This window comes from Notolepis coatsorum (genome assembly GCF_963971535.1).
Source record: "Notolepis coatsorum genome assembly, chromosome: 14".
Taxonomy (NCBI): domain Eukaryota; kingdom Metazoa; phylum Chordata; class Actinopteri; order Aulopiformes; family Paralepididae; genus Notolepis; species Notolepis coatsorum.
The window spans coordinates 39,795,873-39,815,548 of NC_140178.1; the positions used below are offsets into that span (position 1 = coordinate 39,795,873).

At 41.8% G+C, this 19,676-nt stretch overlaps 1 protein-coding gene across 4 annotated transcripts in view; it reads left to right on the forward strand.

Moving 5' to 3' along the window:
- Positions 1-19,676, forward strand: part of LOC311239794 (trinucleotide repeat-containing gene 6A protein-like) — a 169,394-nt gene that overhangs the window by 143,159 nt on the left and 6,559 nt on the right. For all 4 annotated transcript variants that reach the window (XM_084328237.1, XM_084328235.1, XM_084328238.1 and 1 more), the window contains 5 exons: positions 1,388-1,528; positions 1,675-1,782; positions 2,134-2,364; positions 13,268-13,341; positions 14,032-14,171. In XM_084328237.1, the coding sequence (XP_084184363.1) occupies positions 1,388-1,528; positions 1,675-1,782; positions 2,134-2,364; positions 13,268-13,341; positions 14,032-14,171 (694 nt within the window). The remainder of the gene's footprint in view (positions 1-1,387; positions 1,529-1,674; positions 1,783-2,133; positions 2,365-13,267; positions 13,342-14,031; positions 14,172-19,676) is intronic.

Genomic DNA, 19,676 nt, shown 5'->3' on the forward strand with positions numbered 1-19,676 from the left:
TATATTACATTACTTTGGTGCGCTTATAAGGCAAAGAATGTACGTAAGTAAATCAATATGGAATGTTAGGAATTAGATCTGGTATTCTGGGATGGGGGGTGTACTACCGGTTGTAAGCCAGCAGGGGGAGGCAATGCTCTATGAAAGTCAAGGGTCCACGGAGCTTCAGCAAGGCACCTGGAGACGGTGTATTACTCCCTGAGTCAGCGGGGAAAAGCAGCCTGGTCCCAGGGTGCGCGCCGTGCAGGTGAAGGTGGAAGCCGTGGAGTCTCTGGTACGACAGAGACGGGCTCGAGTGATGGTCTCACGGGCAGGTGTAGATCCCACAGTAGCAGTGGGGTAGGCGGTTCTCTGCTCCAGCAGCTTGGTCAAAGCAATGAAGAATAATAATCCTTGCCGGAAAGTGGCTCTGCTGGTCCGGTGTAGGTATCCTCCGGTGCGCGGTAGTGCACGGTTGAACTTGACGTTACTAACCTATTAGTACGCGGCAATAAATGCTCTATGTAGACGCACAATTACCCACTTCACGTGGTCTTTGACTCGTAATGAAGGTTTACTAATAAATAGCGAACGATACGTTAAACAAACGTATTAGGATAACACGAGACTCTATCTTGGGGCGATGCGAGCCCTACTCTGCCCACGTTGCGTAGTGGGGAGAGACGTCACTTGGATAACTGGAACTGAACGAGACTGAACGGGACAAGGGACTAAGAGTTCTACATTTCTTGCGCCCTATTTATGTGCACGGTGAACAAATAGTACCATTCGTATTTCGGTAGCCGTATTCCTACGCGGAACCGGGGCTAGTTGGGACATGTTCGTGTCGGTAGCTTTCAAGTCAGCTCTAGGGGTAAGTCACTGGCGCCTAGGGGATCGCTTCCAATAGGAGAACGAATATTATGGTCTGTCCTGTAGACTAAAGGGATATTCAGTGTATATGTACAAAGAATACACAAGGGATATCAAACGATATACAAATATTATACATGGGATCTCAGGCAATAAATATATATATTCGGTTTAATCTGACCCTTTGTAACACTTATCATACAGGATATGTAAAAAGATATTCTATTCTATGCTATAATAAAGATACAAAGTAAATATTAAGGCAGACTTCTCGCTGAAACATTTGAGCATGTTACTGTGTCACACTTCCTATTAACCTTCAATCCCATGTGATAAACATCAATCAATCAATCCACACTCAAGATATTGTGATATATGATTAAAAGAACAAAAAAGTACTTATCTAATATCTATCTACTGAGTACTATTTAATAAATCGGAGATGCCATAAAATGATCCTATGCACAGATATTCCTCTCATCACAGGAACACTATCTTTACCTGTGTGTGTGTGTGTGTGTGTGTGTCCATCCAGAGTTCCGGCCCGGGGAGCCTTGGAAAGGTTACCCCAACATTGACCCTGAGACTGACCCCTACGTGACCCCCGGCAGTGTCATCAACAACCTCTCCATCAACACCGTCCGAGACACCGACCACCTCAGGGACAGGAACAATGGTACAACACTTGACACACAGGAACACACAGGAACACACACACACACACACACACACACATTAACTCACACACACATTAACTCACACACACATGAACAAACAAACTCACACACACACACTACCCTAACAGTGCCTTTGTCTCCTCAGGGCCATCCTCATCACTGAACACCACGATGCCTTCTAACAGTGCCTGGTCATCCATTCGTGCCTCCAGCCACAGCGGTTCCCTCACCAGTTCAGCACAAAGCACTTCGGGTACTATAATAATAATAATATAATAATAAGCACACGTGAGGCACATGAGAGCAACACGTGTTTGCATGTGTTGTTGGTCGTTGTTGAATGGTCTAAGTAGTGTCCATAGGATCTTGGTGAGGGGTCTTCAGGATAAAAGCATTGAAAGCATCAACCCAGAGGGTTCAATAATAGTGCTGGTAATGTTTCTTTGTACTTTGGGGCTGTGTTTTCTAGCTTTAGGAGAGAGTATTGACTGAACGGTCCTGGGACACAGGAAGAGCATGTGAATCCTTAAAATGTCTTTTCCTCTTTTAACGTAAAACATTTGACTCATCGTTCCATCTTCTCCCCCCCCCCCCCCCCTTGCAGCCAGACCCAGTGAGTCCAAGTGGTCTCCTGGCAGTGGCTCTGTGTCCAACTCCTCCCTGGCCCATGAGCTGTGGAAGGTCCCCCTGCCTCCCAAGGCCCAATCTGTGGCTACCCCCTCCAGACCCCCCCCTGGCCTCACCGGACAGAAGCCCATCTCGGCCTCCTCTGCCTGGGACAGCTCTTCTCTGAGGCTGGGGGGCTGGGGCCCCACCGAGACCAGATACACACCTGGTGAGAGCAACAACAGAAAATATCAAGTACACACATCATAATAAGGCAGACAGAACAACTGACTACATTAACTCTTTCTCTGCCAGCTATTATCCTCATCCTGTAGTAAATGCGCCATGCTTTATATAGGCATTTTCACTGTTCGTCGTGGTCGTTTTTTTTATGCTCTGATCGTCATCAACGGCATTCGTTTTGAATACTACATACGTTGATCGACTGGATCGATATGAAATCATTGAAGGATCAAGGTGGAATTGACGTCAGATAGTCCTTACCTTTGATCGGGGGTATTCCAAAAAGAATATTCCAATTGTCTGATCGCGATTTCCAGTATTGATGTCCATCGGGTCCGCGACATAATCTGGCACAACACATGCATCGAGGGGCCATGGACGCGTTCCAATGTGATCGGGTGAACCGCTAGACTTGCCTGGACCAAAATTCTCCGCCCAGACGAGATTAGATGTGACACACAGTCTGGAACAGGGTTTCAAAGGGTGGGCCATACTGCCACCTAGCAGGATCTGGCCGGTACTGCACTCTAGGGGTCTCAGTATGCCTTTTAACGGTAACATAGAGGTCCGTGACACTGAATAGAATATATCGGGGGGGGGAAGGTAAACTGACAAAATAACGTATATATACGTGATTGGCGTTCAACGGTTGGCGAGCAATCGCGTATATATATATACGTGGATGGCGCAGATCGAGTTAAAGACACTGCAGATGGGATGGATTATGTGTGCTCTGATCGTAAAACAATATAAACGGCTGCATTTCTATAGCACTTTTATCCAAAGTGCTTTACAATATTTTCCTGACATTCACACACCGATGGCATCTTGCTCAAGGACACTTCGACATGCTGCCTCCCGAGCCATTGTCCGTGCCTTCAGCTAGAGCCATGCTCCAGCCACTCTGACACACATATAGCAGGCCTTCACCTAGAGCCATGCCCCAGCCACTCTGACACACATATAGCAGGCCTTCACCTAGAGCAGGGGTCAGCAACCTTTACTATCAAAAGAGCCACTTTTCCCCCCTCCCACAAAATAAAATGCTCAGGGAGCCGCAACCTATTTACCCTTAAAATGCAGATAACGGTGTATAACGTTTTATATATCCCCAAGCATACCCCACATTTAGCATAAAACGCCTGACAATTGCATACCCAAAGTAATTTGCGATTTATTATACTTTATACTTATAGCACACAGTTTGTTGCATTAATGGAATTCTAAAGCAACAAAAAGAAGAATTTTGACTTTTTATTGCTGTTTTTACCTGTTATAACAAAGTAAAACTTCAAACTCTTATGAAGAGGAGAAAAAATACTGGCTGTGTAGACCTATTTTAAAATAAAACACAAGAGGAGACAAAACACTGGTGTCTGTAGACCGACTTTGAAATAAAACCCTGAACTATTCAGGTATATTTGAGTCCTTCCCTTATTTGTGGAACATTTATAAAATAAAAAGTAGTCTACTTTGAAAAAAGACTACCATGTATAGCCCTACTTTGAAATAAAACACAGAAAAGGAGAAAAAACATTGGCATCGTAGACCTACTTTGAAATAAAACCCTGAACTATGCAGCTCTATTTGAGTCCTTCCCTTATTTGTGGAAAATCTATAAAATAAAAAGTAAATTTTCCGTTGTTCGCAAATTTTGCACCACATATCAGGCATACAGGTAAGCCTGCATCGTTAGTCGTGAAAGCAAATTAATCTGTCCACGCTGAATTAAACCCTCTATTTTCCTCAGACTTTCCTTTTTTTGGATTTATCCATGGTTGGCTTACTGGGGGGTCGGAAACTCAAGATTAGCCACTTGCAGACGGCAGGGAGAGGCGCGAGGTGTGACGTACTGTATATTTTAGTTGATGAAATATTTTTGTTGGCTAAATATTTTAATTGATGAAATATTTTTTTATTTCAGTGTCACAGTATGACATCGATCTCCAAAATAAGAGAGAAAAAAAAGATTTTATTTATTTTTTTTACCAGGGAGCCACAGCTGATTGGCTAAAGAGCCGCATGCGGCTCCGGAGCCGCAGGTTGCCGACCCGTGACCTAGAGCCATGCCCCAGCCACTCTGACACACGCATATCGCAAACACTTAAAAACCTGTTTCATGCTTCTTCCACACTGCGATATTGCGCAATTCTACGAGGGTCTCAGTGCTGAGTCATGTACCTCCAATATTTTGTAACAACATGGACAGGGGTTACACAGACCGTGTTGCGATGATTGCTGTTGCTTTGGCGACAGAACGTACACTCTGGGCGGGATCCACTAAGAATGGATTGCGCGGTGGGAATTGCACCCTTACCTGCGCAGGGTTTGCACTCAGATTCTGCTCCGTCTTTGCGAGCTATCCACTAAAGGACATCGTGCGATGAGATACCAGCGCAGACATTATGTGTGGAGTTTTCCCCTGTGCATTTGGCTCGCGGAGCAGTCTGCACTCTGATGCTGTTGGCAGTATTTTTCACCATTAATATTCCGTTCATTTCATATTGTATTTTGTTTACTTTGTAATGTATGGAGCTTGCTTAATTTGTATTTTGTGTCTATAGTCCAACACACACGGCGGGTGATTTTTGCCAGGCGACCGACTTTTTAAGTGAGGCGACCGACAGAATTGTATCTCTTCCATTGTTATGAATGAAACAACTCGTTTCTCCTAGGGGTGCACCGATATATCGGTCGGGTATCGGCCGATAAGTGCCTTGTTGACTGCCATCGTCCTATCGGCCAATAAGCTCAAATTTGCCGATGGCAGTGGCCGATAAATATCCCTCAATTTGTGTCACGTCAATCTGGTCCACACGTTCAAACTTTGAAAAAAGTTTCAGTCAAGCGACCTGCATCAAAGTTACTTATGATTAACAAAGGCATTCGTTTTGTGGCATTAACGTTACATATAGTTACACGTTCAATAACATCAGCATATTTACCCGACCATAGCAAGCATTGTTAGTCATTCATATCTCTCAGTTCCTTCCTTTGCTCAGAGAGCCCGTACTGAATTGTACCCATTCTGCAATCTGTTAATAAAGTTTTCAATCAGACAAATGTATAGAAAAGCTTTTATTATAACATTCGTTGCAGTAAAATCATCATGCCTCGTTTGGTACTCCTGCGGAGCGCTGGTAGCCTACTCGTGGGTGGCGGGGAGCTAACGTTATTAGTAGGGATGCTCGATATTGGCTTTTTTACCGATATTGTCCAACTCTTAATTTCCGATACCGATATCAACCGATATCACATTTTAATGCCGATATCGGCCGATACTATCGGTAGGCCGATAATATCGGACATCATTTCTATAGAAATGTAATTTATTATTTTTTTATTAAAAAACCGATACCGATATTTTCCGATATCACATTTTAATGCCGATATCGGCCGATAATATCAGTAGGCCGATAATATCGGACATCCCTAGTTATTAGCTACGGTATGTTTGTTGTTGGTTCTCTCGTGTAGATAAATGGCGGACTTCCCGGAAGTTAAAAAAAAACTAATAAGCGCTTGCCGATTGGTGGTAAGAACAGCAGAGGTGGATGCAAGCGGTGTGATGTAATTGGCAGAATCGACTGTCAATCAAAATTGTTCTGTTGCCGTCTACCATGCATTGCTTTGGTTGAGACTGAGAGATACAGTGATCTCTTATTAACACTTTGAGCGCCAGCCGTGTTTTCCTTTTTACCGGCTGGAATGCCACCATCCACGGCCAATGTTAACATTAATATCGCCTAATCTATGTTTTAAATTATGGCTATGTGTCTAATCTGCCCGTCGCTTATCAAAGAATCATTTTCCAGTCAACATTGTCAAGGCAGATTGTTTTTTTATCGCTTCATTTCCGTTTGATAGCATTTTGAAAATCGCCCGTTTTTGGGGAAAAAACAACCCATGCCTATGATAATCGCCTTTTACTGGAATATTCCAGAACGTTGTCATTTGTCGGCCTATTTATGAATCGTTTTCAATTAAACGCTAGATGATCGATAGTATATGTGTGCGCACGCACGCTTGTGCCGTGCGCTGATAATCGCTGCTCTTATTTCCTCATGGCTTTTACAGTCAAAACAGCCATATCACATATCACATAAACGCTTATATATCCGTGAAAACGAGTCTGATTATCCTAACACTGATAACATAGATTCCTTACCTGAGGTCAGATGGTATCCAAATGGTTTATTCCAATTTCCGATCGCCATTCGAATAAATCGATAATTGTATTGATCCATCGTGTGTACAGTATAACCCATATTCGCCGTGGCTCAGAGGCTCCAGAATGAACTCTGGTAGACCCCGGCTGCATCAGTGAGAAGTAAAATGTGGAGTCAGAAATCCGTTCTCCCATTCACTTTCATTGAGTCCATTCCAAAAGGGTGATTTACCATCTGGGAGACGATAGGGGGCGCTTTTTTCACATCTGAGCGCCGGCGGTCCCTGGATCTCCAACGGTAGGCTCGCGTGATGCAATATGATTTCAGATCGCTAATTTAAAAAAAAAAACACACGAGAATACTCGTGACGTGGCATTCAACGGCCGGGGCGTAAACCAGAGAAAAGCCGCAAGTGGCATACAAAGTGTTAAAACTCAGACTAACTTGTCTTGCTCAAGACTTGTTTATGTTAGGTTATGAAAGCCAGTGAGTATTGTATGAGTCAGACTTCAGCAATAATCATGACTCATGAGCATTATAAAATAAAACACACATGGCATGGTGGAATACCATAAACATATTTCTTGATGTTTCCTTTTTTTAAGTAAGTAAAGAGGCCTATGTTCATATCAGTGAGCACAATTTGTAACACAAAAAGAGAGATGTGTAGCCTACCGTAATTCCTCTAATAGTGACCGGTATTCAATTACTAACCGGGTCTCTATTAATGGCCGGGTGCGCTCTTGAGCTAAGCAATTATAAGCCGACCTCCTAATACAAGCCGGGTTACTAATATACTGAGCTGCATACTGAGCTGCTAAGGTAAAGTTACTTGATTTCACTTAGAAAACGTTGAAATGACCAGTGACCACCTGTAATTGCACTGTTTACTATTTCATACAGTACTTGCAGGGGAGGAAATTAGGCCACTTTACTCGCCAAATGCGAGTATCTTTTACGTTTGGCGAGTGATTCATGAAGACCACTCGCCAGTCTGGCGAGTATACAAAAAAAATAAAACATTCTGCAATCACTGCACTGGCAAACGGTGCGCGTCTTCTGAGTGCTCGCTTTAGTTGACAGTGCCACGAGAGCACTGCACAAGACCACCCGCGGACATATAATGTTTAATAAACGTTTGCGCAGTACTGGCCAACCCGCGGACATATAATAATAATAAAAGTCCCGCGGTACTACTAGGCTAGCCATCAGGAGCACTCGCAAACAGATAACGTTGAACACAGCAGAATATGGAAAACAGACAGACTGACCAACGGGGAACTGCATCCAACCCTAGTACAACCATCGAGTATAAGTTACTAAGGACACATTTAAATCAGAGGTGTAATGTTGTCTACTGGAACTGTATACAGTGGTTAGCTTCTAGTTAGCGTTTTAGATATAGGTGCTTGCTAGCTAACGTTAGCCCCGTGTGCTCAAAGCAGCCAGCTAGGTGTATATCTGTTATGACTATAATGTTTCCAAAAAAGCACCGGACTACGACGTAAGGTTAGACATTTTATTTCATGCTCAAAAGCCCCTGGCTTGCACATCGCAGTCACGAAAGGGGCTAGCTCAACCAGTGCACTGCACAACGTCAACAGCACACCAACCCAACTGACGTTACCACAACACTTCACAGCACTGTCGTAAGACCACCGTGCTGTCTTAAAGGCACAGTGTGCCTACCCAGATGCATACACAACATTGACGCGGCTTGACATACAAAGAAGTAATTATCACAATTAGCGATTTTTTTTGTCTGGTAAAAAATCTGTTTGGCTGGTAAAAAAAATCAGATACTCGCCAGTTGGCTGGTAAGCCAAAAAGTTAGTTTCCTCCCCTGAGTACTTGGTTTCAATAAATTAACCCAGTACATTTTACTGGGTTCAAACTGACACAAAATGTTGATTTATTCATTATGATCTGTTTGAAAATTAGAAATATAGGCCTCTCTCTTATACATGCCTCCTCCTAATAAAAGCCTGGTACCCGCTACAGTTTAAGCAAATACAAGCCCGGGTCACTATTAGAGGAATTACGGTATTTATTTATTTAATATTTTATTTATTCATTTTATTATTATTTTTTTTTTATTTGTTGCCAAGCCTAAAATAATAAGCATAGGGCTAAAACATTTTCATAAACAATATAATTTTGTTATATGGTTATAATAAAAGCTTTTCTATACATTTGTCTGATTGATTGATTGAAAACTTTATTAACAGATTGCAGAATGGGTACAATACAGTACATCTCAATACAACAACAGTGCTAAGACTGGAGGATGAAGACCAGAAAAAGACTTTTGGCATTTTTACATAAAATAATCCATTTTCAATTAATCAAAACATTTAAAGACATACAAATATACAGTAGTTTCATAATTTAAAAAAAAAAAAATATATATATATATATACTCGTTTTTTCAGCACACACACACTCACAGCCACACACACATATGGGACACGCTGAGATATAGGTGAAAAGAGCTCTGATTATCCCAAGACTGGTAAAATAGATTCCTTACCTCAGATCAGATGTTTATTGATCCAACGCTGGGTACTGGTAACACATATTCCACGCTGTTCTGATGGTCTGCAATGAGTGGGATCGTCTCCGGTTACATGCCTGACAAGTAAAATGTGGAATCCGGACTCTTTTTTTTCCCATCCATTTCATTCAGTCCAATCCAATGGGTGCAGTACCATCCGGAGAGACGATAGGGGGTGGTATTTTCCCCGTTTGAGCTCAGACAGATCCCCACTGGTAATGTGAGGCTAGATTGATGAAAAATGAATGGAAATCGATAATAAAAAGAATAACGATTAAATAACAAGATTTCTCGTTTTTGGCACTCAACGCATGGCATGAAATAACGAGTTTTATCGTCGTTGGCACTCAAAGTGTTAACACTTTGGATGCCAGCGACACGTTTTGTCGTTAGTTCATGCCGACCTATGAATGCCATTAACTAGGGCTCGGCGATATGACTATTGTTGTGAAGGGCCAGATTAAACCGAATATATATATTTATTATATATATATATTTAATTGTATTTGTATATTCTCTAATATTCCCTGATATCCCTTGTATATTCCTTGTACAATATGCATTGAATATCCATTCTAGCCTACTGAACATCCCATAATAGTCTCCATTCTACTATTGGTCGAGACCTTGGTGCCAGGCTGCCATACCCCCCAGACCCAGTTCAAACGTACCGCTCAACATGTACGAACAAGTCCTAGTTCCGCGTAGGAATCTGGCTACCGCACCACTAACGGTACTATTTGTTCATAGTGCGTATATATACTGCGCTACTAAAGTAGGACTTCCTTTTTAGTCCAGTTTCTTACCCTCCAATAGAGTGACAGACGTAAAGCCTCCCCGCGACGCCACGTGTGGGAGTAAGGCCAAGTTCGGCCTACCATCGGTATTGAGACATCGTGTATATTAATATTTGAATAGTCATATTTGGCACTATATCGTCGAGTTGGACGTAGTCTATTAAGCTAATAATAGTCTATTCATATGTAGTGCTTCGTGCGGTGAGAATACTATCGTAGTCAGTACCCCATCGTTTCGGGCAGAGAACTGGCTGCTTATCCAGGGTGGCCGACCCCATGTGAGGCTGCACCCGAGGAGCCCCAGAGCCGACGAGCGAGTGGACCTGCATACCGGATTATTCTACTGACGACAGCCCGCCTTCCCAGGCACGGATTATGCTTTGTATACAGTGATTATTCTATGGATAAAGACCAACACTGCCGTGTGTTGGAAACCCCCCCCCCGGAGAGGACGACAGGTGAGGAGACGCTCTACACGACGAGGTCGCTTCACGTCTCTCCATCGTGGACCGAAGGAAGCCGGCCCACAGAGAGTCCAACTGCTTTCATCTGTGGATCGAGGATCGCTGAGGCACCGAGCCGCACAACCGTGGGTTCTCCCAGGATACCCTCGGCCAGACGGATACAGCCAGACTCTACCCCCCCCCCCCTTCTCCAGTTGTCTTACAAGCGACCGGAATTCCCCCCTAGTGTATCCAGTTCTATAATCATTAAAGTATCATTGCTATTATTCCTTAACTATTCCAGGTCGTATATGTACCACCTGCGCCTTCAGAGATTGGACATTCTCTATTGATATACCGACGAATACTCTTGCCATAAAAGTGCATACTAATTCCCATTCATAAATGTGATTGATTTGATTAAGTGCTTGCTCTACACACCATCGCTGTGTAGAAATAAAGACCTATTTCTAATTCGTACATTTGTGTTGGATCCGTTTCATCTACGTGACAGTGTTCATCATAATATATTTATGCCGAGTACTGGGTGGCCGAATATTAAGTACAAAGGTAGTGGTAGTAAGTATCATATCTAGTAATACAGTCAGGGAATTGTACCCCTCAGTTACAACCATATTATATAAATATCGGGTACAGTTCATTAACGATACACTTTTTCAACGTATCGTGGATATCGTGATGTTTTGCCCAAGAGGATTGTGTCGCGTCAATCTGGTCCACACGTTCAAACTTTTGAACAACGCCGCCCCCACACACTACTGCATCAAAGTTACTACTTATGATTAACAAATGCATTCGTTTTGTGGCATTAACGTTATATAGTTACACGTTCAATAACATCAGCGTATTTACCCGAACATAGCAAAGTCCGAGGACCACCTAGATAGATAGCAAGCATTCATATCTCAGCCCGTGCTGAGATATGCCCATTCTGCGGTCTGTTAATGAAGTTTTCAATCAGACAGATGTATGGAAAGGCTTTTTATTATAACATTCGTTGCAGTAAAATCATTATGCCTCGTTTAGTCATCCTGCGGAGCACTGGTCTCCTACTCGTCGGCCGCGGGGAGCTAGCGTTAGTAGCTTTGTTGTTGTCAGCACTCGTCAAAATCAATGGAGGACATTCTCGAAGTCAAAAACGAATAGCGCTTGCCGATTGGTGCTAAGAACAGCAGGGCGGGTGCAAGCGGTGTGACGTAATTGGCAGGCTCGACTGTCAATCAAAATTATTCTGTTTTCCGTCAGAATGAATGAATGAAAACTTTATTAACAGATTGCAGAATGGGTACAATACAGTACAGCTCAACAGTGGACTGGAGGATGAAGACCAGAAAAAGACTTTCAGCTTTTTTACATAAGGGTCCTCCATTTTCAATTCATCAAAACATTTAGAGGCATACAAATATACAGTAGTTTCATAAAAATGCTAAAATGCTATTGATTGATTTAAAACTTTATTAACATATTGCAGAATGGGTACAGTACAGCTCAATACATACAATTGTTAAGGGGTTGCAGACCAGAGAAAGACTTTCGTCTTGTTTACATCAGGGTCCCCCATTTTCAATTCATCATAGTTCATATCTAAATCATATAATATCTCATTGCTAAATATATGCAATATATAATCTAATAATCCAATAATCTAAATCTAATTAATATAAAAATGCTAAATGCATGGGTATTTTATTTCGTCTTTAATGTTAGCTTGCAAACTCAAATACTGTCTTGGTAAGCCTCATAATGAATTGTTTTGGGAAAAAAAGAAAAACATTGTGACGTGTATCGCCGAAAGTTCAGAAAATATCGTGATATCATATTTAGGCCATATCACCCAGCCCTACCATTAACGCTATATAGCGTTTGTTTGTCGTATTTTTTTTATTGGTGATTTGGGGGGGGGGGGGGGGGGGGGCAGGGCCAGTTTCCTCATTTAACTTTTCCGTCAAGCCAACTGAAGAGACCCAAGTTGATCGCCGACCCCAGAACAGCGTGGATTATGTATTTCCAGCACCCAACGCTGAATCAATAAACGCGATCGATCTTTAGATTGGTGATCAGGAATTGGAATCATCTTTTTGGATAACATCTGATCTGAGGTAAGGAATCTATTTTACCAGTCTTGGGATAATCAGAGTTTTTTTCACAGATATATCAACGTGTCCCATATGTGTTTGCGTGTGTGTGCCGCTGATCAGGAAATGAGAGAATTGATATTTCAGCCCGCTTCTATAGCGTGCATAAGTACACATATACTATCGATAATCTAGCGTTTATTTGAAAACTATTCATAAATAGGCAGAAAAATTAAATGTTTTTGTGTATGCCAGAATATTCCAGTAAATGCTGTTTATCAAGGAATCTTTATATTTTCCTGAAAAACGAGGGCTTTTCAAAATGCTATAAAACGGAAATGAAGCGATTATTAAAAAAAAAAAAAAAAAAAATCGTTTTGACAATGTTGACTGCAAACAAATCATTGATAAGCGACGGGCAGATTAGACACATAGCCATAATTTAAGACCGAGATTATGCGTTCACAACGCTATCATTGAAGTGGGTGCTGGCATTCAGCCAGGTAAGTACGACACCCCCTGGTGGCTCTGAAAGTGTTAAGGGGATGCAGACCAGAGAAAGACTTTCATCTTGTTTACATCAGGGTCCCCCATTTTCAATTCATAATGAATTGTAAGGGTGCAATTACCACCGCGCAATCCATTCTTAGTGGATCCCGTCCTCTGTTCTTCAAGCTGCAATAACTATGAAACAACCTGACGTTCACAGAGACCGCTTAGACCGCAAATAGCATGAAAGGGGTTTTCGAGGGATTGTGGACACATGCGCCCGCTCACGTTATGCATGTATCCTGTTGAATGCTGACTATGTACTTTCTCTGTGTCTGTAGGTTCCAGCTGGGGTGACAGCAGCGGCAGCTCAGGCAGAAGCCAATGGCTGGTTCTCAAGAATCTCACACCTCAGGTACATGCACACACAAAGGCTGTTCTCGACTAAAGAAGTTCTTAGTCGACTAATAGTCATAGACTTTGTCGACTAAATGATTACCGGTAGTTTATTTAATCAACAAATCTGTAAAATGGTATTTAAAAAAATATATATCTTGTTCAGCTTGGAAAAAAGCGTAACAATTTTAATTTATCTGACATTTTAAAACTACTGTACAAACGAAAAAGGTGGACTGTGTAGACTCATCCATGTATAATTATATCAAATAAGCACTTCATTTAGTGGTCAGTCTCTAGACTAATCCATGTATAATTATGTCAAATAAGCACTTAATTTAGTGGTTGAGTCTAGACTCGTTCCATTATGTCAAATAAGCACTTCATTTATGGTCACACAAGGATGTGATGTGCTTATTTGATGTAATTGTACCGGTCAGGTCTGAACAGTCCTCATTCCAAAGCAGGGGAAGCTGCTGTTGTAATGAAAAGTGATGGACCAATTAGAAAAATAAAAAAGAACTAAAATAAATGCTGCTAATCTATTATAATAAAGATAAAAATGAAAGGAGTGAAAGAGAACAGCGGTCAATCATTATTGTTATTTTCAACAAAGTGATGGCTAATAAGTGATATTTGATTACTGGAGGTTTAGCGCCATTCAGAGACCCAGTGTGTAATGTCTCATCTTCCTCCGTCTCCCTGCTAGATTGATGGCTCCACCCTGAGGACTCTGTGCATGCAGCATGGCCCTCTGATCACATTCCACCTCAACCTGCCACACGGCAACGCTGTGGTCTGCTACAGCTCCAAGGACGAGGCCGCTAAGGCCCAGAAGAGCCTGCACATGTAAGGAACAAACGGCTCTTACTTCAGACTCGCTTCATGTGTTCTTTACAATCTCATGTGATCAAAGGCTAAACACTCCAATGAATACCGTAGATGCACAAACTTGAATGATGGGTGGCCGGTAGGGGTGTAACGATGCGACCTCACAATGATTAATTTCTATTACGATTATTCAGGCAACGATTCAATGCATCATGAAATCTCTTCATTTGACCACGATTCGATACATTTTCCATCAGTTAATTCCCCCAAAAATGTTGAATACACAAATGTGGCTGGGGGAACTGATTCACTCAGCATGAATGGACTATAGGTCAATAAAAACAATACACACAAAACACAAAAAAAATGAAATTTAAATATTTTTCCCAGATTAATTTAGATTATAATCGATTCTAACATTTTCAAATCGATGCAGTTGAATCGTCACATTAGAATCAATGCATTTCGATTAATCTATGCATCGTTACACCCCTAGTGGCCAGCCCAACATCTAAACCCCAACAGTCCTAAGCACTCGCCTACCACCGGAGCAGGGCTGTACGTAAACTTTTTTTGCACATAGCACTGGTGCTACAGAGGTTGCTTGTAGCACAGGCCAAAGTCTTGTAGCACGATTATAAAACGTATCTAAAATCTCTAAAAACAACCACACGTACTGCAGTTCATCACTTAAATAGGTATGTGACTGGCAAAGGACATGGATATAGCATACAGGGCACACAAAATCCAAACCTTAACAAGAAATGTTTTCAGACAAACATTTTCTCTTTATTTGCCCATAATGGTAAATTGCAGGGACATAACAACTATATACAAGACATCAATATGTTACGCTTCAAATTAGCAGTGCAAATCTGTTTAAATTAGTCATACAATGTTTTTTTATTGAGAGTGTGTAAATCACTAATGGAACAAAAACAACAAACGGTGTGTGTGTGTGCTTGTAGTACTCCTTGAATGAGATTGCACACACACTAGATCTGTCCCCAAGCCTGTTTTTGGGATTCGAACATTCGCCAGGAAAAAATTTGCTCCTAAATACTAAGTCTAAGTCTTTCGGGTATTTCACTCCAGCGTACTTGATTTAGTCGCAGGTTTTTTCTAGTTCAGTACTGTCGAGTCTTGACTTTAGGCACATAGCGCACATTGCTGCGGTTGAGTAGTGGAACCTATTTACTGGTCACGGGAGGCTTCAATAATGTTTGGATGATAATCCATTTTGTGAATACATTTGTTGAAACAACTTTGTTGGCCGACGGCTCCTGCTATCTTAACGCTAGCAAGCTAAAGGGCTGCGCTCTAACGTTACATAGCTTAATTAACGTGCATAACATAGCTTTGTAACGTTAACACATTGGGTGCCATGCAGTATGCCCATCTTTACCACTCTCTGCCAGTGCTGTAAGCCTATGAGTGGCTCACCTTCTTTGCAGGGCTATAACTTTTTAAATATTATAGCTATATCGACATTACTATGGCCCATTCAACATCGGGTATCTATCGTTCCGGATGTGGGAACGTTATATTTTTCCATTCATACATTGTCGTGTTGGTACCGTCGAGAATATAAGTGTTTTTAGACAGTATAGCAGTAATTCCTAGAACGCGAGTTATAGGCCCAGACTAGGGATGCACCGAATGGGAAATTCTTGGCCGAAACCGATACCGAAAATAGGAAACAGTTAGCCGAAAACCGAATGCCGAAAGGCTGAAAATGATTAATATAAATATATATATACCGGTAATGTATATATTTTTTTTATTTTTGCTACCTGATTATGGCAAAATACATGATTATGGCAAAACTTAACTTAAATAATATTAATTTTTTTTTGATCCACTTTTTCTCCCATTTTCTATATTTTCTCCCATCCCAATGTTGTATCATCCAATTCAACCCTCCCCTGTCACGGACGCTGTTTCTTGCCTCCCACAAGCTGGCTGCAATGTGGACTAAGGTCGCTTTCACACAGGGGCTGTTTGGTCCGGACTTTCGGACCAGAATTCGATAGTCCGGTTTTTCGGGTCTGTGTGAATGCGCGTCGAACTCGGTCCGCGGACCAAACAGGCGAACTCTAGTCCGCCTGAAAACGTAGGTCTCGGTTCGGCTTCAGCGGACCAAACGTGAACCAAATATAGGAAGTGATTATTATTACTACTGCTCGCAGCACTCACTGCAAAACAAGCACACTGCATCTAATCTCTCTATCTATCTATCTATCTATCTATCTAATATCTATCTATCTATATATCTATATATCTAACTGTGCATCTTGGGAAGAAGGAAGAAACACGCGGCTTATTATTATTACCGAGGCGCACGGCATTAATAATGGATCAATGCCACGTCAATACTATTATTATTATTATATTATTGGTCTACAAGTTGTTTAGCGAGAGGATGGTGGTAATGTGCTTCAATAGAACAATGGATCAATGCCATGTCAAAACTCGCTCCGCTGATCTGGAGGACTCGCAGACAGCACACACAGACACACACGCGCGCGCACACACAGGCTTGCAGCCACACACACATTTCCACTGTCCAATAGACAAGCGCCCTTTTCGACTGCGTGACATTGTTCAGAAGGTCTCGGTCCGCTGACAGATTTCTCTATGTGAACGCAGACGAACCAAATGAAGAATGCAACAATGTTGCAACTTCACCCCCAGAACCGCACCGAGTCCTCCAAAACTGAAAGCGACCTAAGTCATACATAGCACAAGTCCCCTCCGGTACTTGAGGTAACAGCAGTCGCATCTTTTCACCTGCGCAGCTCGATCTCTCAGTGGCGAGGAGTAATGCGTGGGAGGCTCACGCTGCCCCCGACACTTCCTGATTCTACTGCGCAGGCGCACCAACCGACCTGTAGGAGTCGCTGTCCACAACGCCCGATCCCCACCCATCAGTTTCCCACCCCCTAATACGGCCAATGTGTATTAGTACGGACGACCAGCTAAACTGAAAGCAAATGTGGAGCGCTGGGCTCGAACTGACGAGCCCAGCGTCTCCAGCATTTTGTGGCGAGCGCCTTGCCCACTACGCCATGTAGCCGCCCTAACTTAAATAATATTAATAATCACTTATGGGCCCATAAAACATTTATTCAGCACTTTTGAATGCATGCATTAATTCCAGACTGGCTGCTGAAAGATTGTACAATTTAAACATTTTCTCTTTGCATACAACAAAATTTGCATTAAAGTGCATTTTCTTTTCTCTGTAGGATAACTACAACAAAGTGCATTCAGAACAAAGCCAAGGTGCTTTAAAACGGTATAAAGATCTGCATAGATAAAGACACACACACGAGGGATAATAGCTTATAGCAGACTTAATGTTACTGTAGTGGCTACTGTCATAATTCATGGAATTATGGAAGGACTGTTGTATTTACTACATCTCCTGTGACTCTTAGTGGGGGATGACGTAGCTTACGAGAGACGAGTGAAAGAGGACCGGAAGCGTTGTTAGCTAGCTTAACGCTAACGTTAGATTAAAAGGTTTTTTTCTTTTTTCTTTTTTTTTTTATAAACTTTGACCAGTCAGCTGGTTCTTTTAGCGTTTATCGCTTTTTCTGGTCAAGCATGACCGACAGAAACAGGTTGAATAGGATATAGATCGGGGGAAAGACACTCTGAGAAAATACGGCGAGTCCGGGAGTCGAACTCGTGTACCCCAGATCCGTGACGCGCACGGTTGTTCCCGACGCCGCAATGGCGCCGAGATACGCGGTGAGCTACTGGAGCTCCCCAGTTTAAAAGGTTTTAACCGCGACAGGCATATAGTAATGGCGAGGATATAAAGCATGTTAAAGACGCATTTATTGGATGCGTTGCTCGCGGAGTTTACATAGAAACAGCGCGACTCCCAAGAGGAGTTAGTTATGACAGAACGCAGGAAGAGCTGCCAAGCTGCTCACGTTATACGTTGCGCAAAGTCTGTAGCCGCGTTTTGATTACGTCATCACAACAACACTTTAGGTTACGAATAGGGATGTCCCGATCCGATCACGTGATCGGGATCGGGGCCGATCACGTGATTTTCCGAAGATCGGGATCGGCAAAAAAAAAAAAAAAAAAAAACGATTTTTTTTTTTTTTTTTTTTTTTTTAACTTTTTTTTTTTTATTCAACAAACATGACCATGTTCACGTCTTAAACTCATACTGAGGCCTTAGTTTTGGTTTTAAATTGCATATCATCATTCATTTATTTATTGTCACAGAGCAGAAGAATTTTGCCAAAACAAACCAATAGTATCCAGCTGCAGAACGGCAGACCAGCCACAATCTCAGACCCAAATAATTTTTTTTTATCCCAATTTCTCACATTACATTCACCCTGAATGTTGACGTTATCCAGGTGAAAAGTTAACTTCATAAATCATTTGATGTATAATTAAATCAAAGGAAATGCGTTTGGGTCTGAGAGTGTGGCTGGTCTGCTGTTCTGCAGCTGGATACTATTGGTTTGTTTTGGCAAAATTCTTCTGCTCTGTGTGACAATAAATAAATGAATGATGATATGCAATTTAAAACCAAAACTAAGGCCTCAGTATGAGTTTAAGACGTGAACATGGTCATGTTTGTTGAATAAAAAAAAAAATAATAATAATTTTGATCGGATCGGGAAATATCGGTATCGGTAGATACTCAAAATCACATGATCGGGATCGGATCGGGAGCAAAAAAACGTGATCGGGACATCCCTAGTTACGAACGTTACGTAACCCTGTTCTTTGACATTCGGTGATATATTTTCGGCGCTAAAACCCTTTCGGCCGAAAGCCGAAAATGCATTTTTAACCATTTTCTGCCGATAATTTCCGGTGGCCGAATATTCGGTGCATCCCTAGCCCAGACGCATATTATACATAATCGATTGGCGTTTTGTTCCTATACATGCTATATTAAAATTTTCAAATGCATATGATCGCTATACATTATGCTCCATCATGTGTGAAGGAAAGGGTGGGGGGTCGTTTATGATTCCTTGATTGTCAGTAACGGCTTTCCTTAGTACGACATCATACGTTGATCGGATGGATTGCAATGAAATCGAGCTGGAATTAACGTTAGATTCTTCTTACCTGTGGCCGATGAGTCTGGAGGAAAATAATTCCAATTCTTTTATTTCGATCTGCTAGATCAGCGGTGGCCAACCCTCGCTCTTTGCCCGTCAATGTGTGGCTCTTCCATCCATTAAAAATATATATATATTATAATGGTCGACAGCTATGCATGTCCTTTACAAAATGGCTGCAAAAAGCCTACAATTCCCATGGTTCACAATTTCCGTTTCCGTCTTGGAATAGAGTTCAGAAAAACGAAAACTTAAAACTATCTAATGGCACTTTTAACCTATTGCTAAACTAACGTATTGATGATAATATACATTCTACATGCTTTTGTGACATGTTAGTGATGTTAATACTTAAAAACGTTTGATTTAAAAATCGCAAAAAATATGCAACACTCTGAGAAATATTGATTTATGACCA